The 8742-nt window shown below is 36.8% G+C and overlaps 1 protein-coding gene and 1 long non-coding RNA gene across 2 annotated transcripts; one reads left to right on the forward strand and one right to left on the reverse strand.

Moving 5' to 3' along the window:
• The first annotated feature begins 206 nt into the window (after window positions 1–206).
• On the forward strand, window positions 207–6214 carry LOC116182733. The gene is made up of 2 exons (XR_004147601.1): window positions 207–291; window positions 6152–6214. It is a non-coding gene; the product is annotated as an uncharacterized LOC116182733 (long non-coding RNA).
• LOC116182732 lies at window positions 230–6133 on the reverse strand. The gene is made up of 2 exons (XM_031503276.1): window positions 2045–6133; window positions 230–1341 (listed from the first exon to the last, which is right to left on the reverse strand). The coding sequence occupies exons 1-2, from the start codon at window positions 5808–5810 to the stop codon at window positions 1292–1294; spliced, it is 3816 nt and encodes a 1271-aa protein (XP_031359136.1). The 5' UTR covers window positions 5811–6133; the 3' UTR covers window positions 230–1291.
• Window positions 6215–8742: the final 2528 nt, after the last annotated feature.

The raw sequence follows: 8742 nt of genomic DNA on the forward strand, positions 1-8742 counted from the left end.
CCGTCTGTCCGTCTGTCTGAGGCCTTAACTACTTCTACAGTTTTCAAGATATTAAGTTCGTTCTTTTTGCATTCGGTTGCGTATAACTCTAGCACCTGAGCCAAAGAAAACCTTGATCATTAAACTGGGCATGCGCAGACCGCGCAATGTCAACTTCCTTTTTTATTAATATATTTTGTTGAAATTTTAACCACATATACTGTTGGATTAATCAATGTTGATCTAAAACTTGATATTTGAATACGTTTATTAATAATTGGAATGTAACCAACGACGTTTACGTGTGCATAGGTACTTGTTACATGAATGAATAAAATAATTGACGATGTGCGCAAACGATTGCGTACGGCAAATCATGGTCCGCAACCCAATATACATCAGTGATGATATAAAGAACTTAACATAACTGGCCCCTCCAGAGCCTATGAACGAATTTAACAAAATAGTACATATTGTAGGCAAATGTGAACATATAGCAAAACATTATAAAATATGATTATACCACTTTAGGAAAAACATGTAGTACATGCACTCTTAATACTAATACAAGCAAAAAATAATGCATTATGCAGAAAACATGTGAATGAACATTGTTAATTTTCACTTGATAAACGGTCTTCGTTTGTTGTCGTGACTTGATTCTCAATCGGCAGAACACACACTTTTCGCACTGACCGCTTGAAATCCCCTGATTTGCTTTTTACCGTCACTACTCTCACGACACCATCGGGACCTGGATGAACTTGCGTCACACGAGCGAGTCTCCAATCTGCGGGTGGAAGCTGCTCTTCTTTTAGAAGTACCATCGTACCAATCTGAATCGGGTAAGTGCCGTCTTTCCATTTCGTCTTGTTTTGTAATTGGTTAATATATTCTCTGGACCATTTCTTCCAAAATTGAATGTGTAATTTTTGCAGGAGTTGATACCGTGTTAATCGATTTTCCGGGATATCGCTTACATCGGGTTCGGGAATAGTAAGAAAGGATCTTCCAATAAGGAAATGTGCCGGTGTCAGTACCTCCAAATCATTTGGATCAGAGCTCAACGGTGTCAATGGACGAGAGTTTAATAAGGATTCTATCTGAACGAGTATGGTAGTGAATTCTTCATATGTCAGTGGTGTATTTTTTAAAATTCTTTTAAGATGAAACTTGACCCTTTTAACCCCGGCCTCCCATAGACCACCGAAATTAGGAGATCGAGGAGGTATGAAGTGCCACTTAACGTTATACATGGCGAGGGATTCTTCTATCTCGACAGACCAAGTTTTTAAGAAATTTCCTAATTCCTTCAGTTCATTGTTGGCACCAATGAATGTTGTGCCATTATCACTAAATATATTTTGTGGCTTGCCACGTCTAGAAACAAACCTTTTTAATGTAGCTAAAAATGACTTAGTACTTAGATCTGTCACCAACTCAATATGTAAAGCTTTTGTAGATAAACAAACAAATAAACAAATATAGGCTTTGTTTTGTATTATTCCTCTGCTCCCTTTTCCTTTTATAAAATATGGGCCCGCGTAATCCACACCCACTGAGTGAAATGGATACATTGCTAGTGTTCGTTGCACAGGTAAATAACCCATTACTTGCTCCATATTTTTAGCATTGAATCTGGTACATCTTACACAATTTTTTATAATTTTTTTTGCTGTATTTTTTGCTGCTACAGGCCAAAATCGTTCTCGTATAGCGGCTACTACTAAATTTGGACCTGCATGGAACATAACTTCATGTTGGTGTTTAAATAACAATTCAGTAACGTGATTTGATTTCGGCAAAATGATAGGATGTTTTTTATCAAAATTAAATTTGGATAACGTCAATCTTCCTCCCACTCTAATTAAACCTTCCCCGTCCACAAAGGGAGTCAAACTCAAAAGATTACTTCGTTTATTTACCATCTTACCTACCCTTAAATTTTTTAAATCATCCTTAAATGCAATTTGCTGTATCAAAAGTATTATTCTTTTCAATGACCCGTCTAATTCACTAACTGTTAAAGGACCATGTGATTTTTCAGATTTCATTTTGGCTGCTAAACAATTCTTTTTGAATCTCATACAATATGATATTACTCTCTTAAGTCTCGTTAATGACGAAAAATTTTTAAATGGAAACGTATTTTCTTGCGTACTAGTTTGAAATAATTGTATTTTTACTTTCCTTTGTTCAGGAAGGTATTCCACGAGGTTGTCTACACTCATAATAGGGACTTCTAACTCCGATAACCAATTAGGTCCTTTCCACCACAACTCAATATTAACGAATTGCTCCGGTGGCATACCACGTGAAATTAAATCTGCAGCATTGTCACTTGATTTCACATAATACCAATTTTCCGGGTTACTAAATCTCTGTATTTCAGCAACACGATTGGCAACATAGGTTTGCCATTTATTTGGATTATTTTTTAGCCACGCCAGTACAATCATGGAATCACACCAATAATATTGTTTGTTTATGTCTATTCGTAATATATTTTTAAATTTATCGGTTAATTGAGCTGCCAAAACTGCTGCACTCAACTCAAGTCGCGGTAATGTGACATTTTTTAATGGCGCTACCCTAGATTTTGCGGCTAAAAGTGCTACCTTTACTCTACCATAACCATCGATAGACCTTAGATAAAGACACGCTCCAAATGCCCTTTGAGATGCGTCCGAAAATGCGTGTAATTCAACTACCTTATAATCTGATATGAGAACTTGTCTCGGAATTATTATTTCATTGATATAATGTAATTTAGTTTTGAACGTCAACCATTTTGTATGCAAATAAGCAGGAACTGATTCGTCCCATGTTAATTTAATTTGCCATAATTCTTGGACCATCAATTTTGCAGTAATGATTATTGGAGCCAGTAAACCAAGAGGATCATACATTTGTGCAGTAGTTGCCAAAATTGTGCGTTTGGTAATTTGTCCTGGTATTTCAGAAAAATTAAAACAGTAAAAAAATGAATCTTGTTTCGGGTTCCAGCCTACCCCTAATGCTTTATTTTGATTATCAGACAGTTTTAATGATTTATTATCAGTATCATCCCTAAGTTCCTTGACATTACTTTTAAATTTTTGCAAAGAAAACCCTGCAGTAAATAGAATTTGTTGTATATTGCGTTTAATAGTTATTAATGTCTGTAGATTGTCGGACCCTGTTATAAGGTCATCGACGTAAAAGTCTTCCTTAATTATTTGAGCTTCTAAACCAAATTCTTTTTCATTGTCTAGTGCAGTTTGAATCAAACATCTAATGGCCAAATATGGCGCAGACGCCGCCGTACCGTATGTAACAGTGTTTAACTGATATACTGATAATTCGTCACTTTCATTTTCCCTCCATAAAATTCTTTGATATTTTTTGTGTTCAGGATGTATTTGAATCTGGCGATACATTTTTGTAATGTCCCCAGTTAAAACATAAGAATAAAGTCTAAATCGAGCAATAATTGAAACTACTTCATTTTGCAACTTTGGGCCTACCCATTGAACATCGTTAATGGACAGTCCATTCGTAAGCTTGCATGACCCATCGAACACCACTCTGAGACGAGTTGTTTCACTTGTTTCTCGGAGAACGCAATGGTGTGGCATGTAGAAGGCTACCTGATTATCTTTCTCAATTTTTGTCATGTGATTTAAGGTAATGTATTCCTTAAGAAAGTTAGAATATGAAAGTTTTAATTCCAGATTGTTGTTTAACCTTCTCTCCAAGGCATAAAATCTATTTAAAGCAGTGTCATAAGAGTCGCCCAATTTGTTTAAAGTAGGTTTGAAAGGTATTTTAACAATATACCTTCCAGAAGAATCACGTTTAGTAGTTTGATTGAAATAATCCTCACAGTACTGCTGTTCTGCAGTGAGTACTTTCTCTGCTGAACAAAATTCATCCGTTTGCCAAAACCTTTCAACGCTTTTGCTCAAGCTGTTTAATGATAGACACGATATATTTATATTTCCTTCATCAAAACTTTCGTCTTTTATCTCACCTGATATGACCCATCCTAACTTTGTTTTTTGATATGTCAATCCGTTTTGTTGGATCTGCCCCACACAAACAAGTGACCAAAAAATGCTAGCTCCGATTAACATATCTACTCCCTGCGACTTATTAAATTCAGGATCTGCAATTCTGATATTAGCCGGAATGCTGATAGCGTTGGCGTCAAATGAGCAAGTTGGAAGTGCAGAAGTTATTTTATCTACTATTAAACATTGAAGTGTGCCTCCAAAATTGTTGTGACATGATTTAAATGACACTGTAACCTTATTTGTAACGTTAAGTGATCCTTTTCCCATTCCTACCACACTAATGTTCACCGCCGTCTCTTTTAATTTTAATTTCTTACATACATCGTCTGTTATGAAACAAGATTGTGAAGCACTGTCGAGAAGTGCTCGTATTTTGTGGAAATTACCCAAAGCGTCTTTAATATAAACTAATGCTGTAGATAGTAAAGTTTCAGTGCCCTTTGGTAAAACGCACGTATTAACTATGGTAACCTCTTCTTGAGGTTCCTCAACTAGTGTACCTGAATGATTTGAGCTAACAATCTTATTGGAGGTTTCCAAATGCAATAGCGTGTGATGTTTCCTGTTACACTTCTTACAGGTGGCGGTAGATTTGCAATTAGATACGAAATGGCCTTTCCGAAAACAATTTATACATGATTTCAATTCTCGGATTCTTTTGTTTCGTGCAGGAATGTCTAGCTTTAGAAATTTTTCACAATTCAGTACTGAATGATTTGCATCGCAAATTAAACATTTGGATTCTACTGTTGCAAAAGACCTTGTTGTATTACGTGAGTTTACTTGGGATTGGGACCCTATTGATTGACAACGTGTAGATTCACTTGATTTTTTAATTGCTATTGTTTCTAATATGTTTTGCTTATTTATTAGAAATTCCAACAAGTCTGAAAAAGTTGGAACGCTTTCATTGTCTCCCTCATTATTTAATTTAGTTTCCCACTCCTTGATGGTTTGACTGTCTAGTTTGTTTAAAATAATTGGAACCAGCAATGCGTCCCATTGATCAGTAGCCTGATCTAACGAAGCCAAACAATTCACATGCATTTGAATTGTATTAATTATGTCTCGTAAACAGGATGCCGATTCACGACTCGCCACTTGAATGTTTAAAATATTTTGCACGTGATTATTTATGATTCTCCGTTTATTATTGTATCGTTTTAACAAAATATTCCATGCAATTTCATAATTTAGATCTGTAGTTTCTAGTGTGGCAATTAACCCATGTGGTTCGCCTTTAAGAGACGTCTTTAAGTACGTAATTTTTTGTACGTTAGTTAATTCTGTATTAGAGTGAATAAGTGAATTGAAGGAGTCGTAGAAACTTCTCCAGGACGTAAATGTCCCATCAAAAACTGGTAATTTTATCGCCGGTAATTTAATATTGAATTTCGGTTGTCTTTGAGAACCATCAGCTTCAGCAATATTAACTTGTGATGATCCGTGAGACCGTGAATCATCTTGCGATAACAATAAATCTTTAGCTTTAGCACACAATGAAAAATAAGAATTCTGGAATTTTTCGCGCTCTTCAATCTCCGATTCACTAACCTCACAGTCATCTGTACTTAATTGTAAATCCAATTCATTTTGAATGTCATTAAACACATCTAACAATGGTTCAATTTTTTCCAGCCTTTGTTTTAAATTTAACATCATTTCACTGGATAAATTGTCTACATTTAAATTTAATAATACCTTTTCGAAGCACGTTAATTGTGTTTTCAATCCGCCCCTTTTACACCTTAACAACTTCAAATGATTTTCTGCCATTGAACTCGTTGAAGTCCGATTCAAGACAAGGACTAGACTAGTACCGACTTACCAATGAAATATAATTCTTTTTTGTATAATAGGAAACAGGATACTTGATAAATGGACTCACCCGTGTAAGCTTACTTATAGTTTTCGTTTAAGCTTTAAGGAATTTTCCGTTGCGCGCATTCGGAATGGGCGTAATGGCGATTTTCGTTGCTTGCTTGACCTTCACCACCTCGACGTAAATTTATGAATTGGAATACGATTTCCTGGTTGCTGCGGCATTTACATTTTGCTGCTTCTTACTCGAAGGACCAATGTTGGATTAATCAATGTTGATGTTTACGTGTGCATAGGTACTTGTTACATGAATGAATAAAATAATTGACGATGTGCGCAAACGATTGCGTACGGCAAATCATGGTCCGCAACCCAATATACATCAGTGATGATATAAAGAACTTAACAGCTTATCTAAAATAGGTCTATAGCCTATCGCACATTGCGATCAGCTAGTAGTGTCTAAAAAAAGCCTATAAATAGCCTATAATTCTGATGTATTTCGTCCGTCATTTTCTAAAATGGCTCTGCTGGCTTGTGGGACCTTCCATTCTTCTTTGTTTCGACTAGCGATACTAAGAATAAGCATGTAACAACATCATTCTAGTTATTTTCCATCAAGTTTCACTCTTGTTCACAGTTCTCCACTTCCTCCCCCACCAATACCAAAAATAAATATGTTTGCGACAACCATGTATTCATTCCCTATCAAGTTTAACCCCTCTGAGTCCAGAACAATTATGTCACCTTTTAAAGTCCTGTTTCTCAACTTCTTCGGTCACCAATACCAAGAGTAAGTATACAGTATGGTGCAAATAAACGGAATAAATTCATTATTTCTGGTTGAGTTAGGAATCCGGGAGTTCATCGAGACGAGACAATGGCAAGACGCACAGGACCGGGCTCTCACATCGATTGGGCCCGGAGGCGCTGAGGTGCTACTGCCCTTTCCCAAGGCAATTACCAGGAACTTAAAACCATAAGGTTACTGTGGGAGAATCTTGTATTCCATAACCCCCCCCTTCCCATTCCCAGAACTACTGTCTTTTCCCAAGGCAATTACCAGCAAGTTCTTGAAAACTGAACGTTATTTTGGGAGACTCTTATACCGGAAGGGGGTGGGGGGTGTATGGAATGCCCCCAGGTAAACGAAGATCTTATGTTAATGAAAAATCACATTAAATTTCTCTTTTCCTGGGCATTGCATACGGATAAGGTAAACTGAATGTGCTTTTTCATTAACATAAGATCTTCGTGTACCTGCAATACTCCCCAAACCACCCGGTACTGCTTTTCTTTCCGGACAATTCTCAGAAAGTTCTTATAAACTGAATATTACTGTAAGAGAATTTTGTACCGGGAGGTTTGGAGGCCTCCCACCAAAAGAATGATACCATTCAGTGCAAAAACATTCGATTACATTTTCCCGAAGACTACCATGAGAGTGTAGTATGCGATATTTTTATGTCCAGCCATGAATCGCAATTGAAATCTTTTCCGAATTGTGGATTGTGGTATTCCATACCCCCCAGATCACCCGGTACTACTGTCGTTGCCCAAGACAATTATCAAGAAGTTCTTAAAAGCTGATGGTTACTTTGGGAGATCCTTGTACCTTGTACCTTGTACATTAAATTTCTCTTTTCCTGGGTGGTATTCCATACCATAAGATAAACTGAACGTGCTCTTTCATTAAAATAAGACCTTTGTCTACCCCAGATTCCCTCCCGGTACTACTGTCCTTTCCCAGGACGATTACCAGGTACCAAGTTCTTAAAAACGCAATGTTACCGTAGGAGACTTTTGTAGTGGGGGATCTGGGGGGTATGGAATTCCACAGGTACACGAAGTTCTTATGTTAATTAAAAAACACATTAAATTTCTCGTTTCCTGGGTGGTATTCCATTCCGATAAGCTAAACCGCTGTTGCTGTCCTTTCCCGACAATTGTCAGGAAGATCTTAAAACCCGAATATTACTGTGGTAGAATCTTGTACCAGGGGCTCTGCGCCCCCCCCCCCTTCCGAGTTGTGGATTGGTGAAAAATCGCGATTTACCACATTTCGTAGAAATTACGATTTTTTTCACACCTCTGATCGGAGGTGCCACATTTTAAAGTACTACATTTGAAACATTTTGTTACAAAACATTTCAGCCTTGGTTTATGTGAAAAAAAACGTTTGAAATTTCTTAAAACTCAAGTCAAGTTTAAACCAAATTCAATTTTTGACTTTTGTGGCGTTAAATGTACGTAAGTTCAACTTAAATTTAAGCACACCTTTAAGTGTCGAATTCGATACATCTAAACTTAATCTAACTGCTTGTACATCGTTTCGTTTCCACATTTCCAATACACTTTCTACTTTCTACTCATTTCCAAACAACTAGATAATTTCCAATCGTTTCCCAAATCGTCATATCTTATTTGTTTCCAATCTTTTTGGGCCTCCAGATGTGCGAAGCCAACCTCTTTGACGTTTCCCAAGACATTGCTAGGCCGTTGTAAACGTTTCTACCTGTGAAAACTCTCGACGGAGAGTGCTCCAAAAAATCAGAAACAATCACTCGAAAATGATATTTCCACCAATCTCTTCACTCAATACACAAAAGACAAGGTGACGGTTGTCTTAAAGGAGCTTTTAAATATTTGGGATTGTCTCCACCTAAATTCGAAAGGGCGATAGTATAAGCACGAAGTCTTCCCCTACACATTCTAGTCACGGCGAATCAATTTCAATAAGAGTATTTTTTGCGATGACGATATGAATTTTAATGCCACCTTCTTATAAAAGAGCTCCAATTCAACCTTCTACGATGAGTACCTTACCCATGGATTTGTTTCTAATTTCATAGTTGACGATTGGAAGGGATGAAACGAAATTCCATCT

This window comes from Photinus pyralis, unplaced genomic scaffold, assembly GCF_008802855.1.
Source record: "Photinus pyralis isolate 1611_PpyrPB1 unplaced genomic scaffold, Ppyr1.3 Ppyr1.4_unclustered_Scaffold7266, whole genome shotgun sequence".
Classification (NCBI taxonomy): domain Eukaryota; kingdom Metazoa; phylum Arthropoda; class Insecta; order Coleoptera; family Lampyridae; genus Photinus; species Photinus pyralis.

Bases quoted from the DNA above. Each gene is read 5' to 3' on its own strand.
- LOC116182732 (XM_031503276.1), bottom strand. From the start codon at position 5,810: ATGGCAGAAAATCATTTGAAGTTGTTAAGGTGTAAAAGGGGCGGATTG. The intron at 1,342-2,044 runs TAGCAGCCAAAA...CAAGCCACAAAA, and splicing joins GAGATTCAAAAAGAATTGTT to TATATTTAGTGATAATGGCA.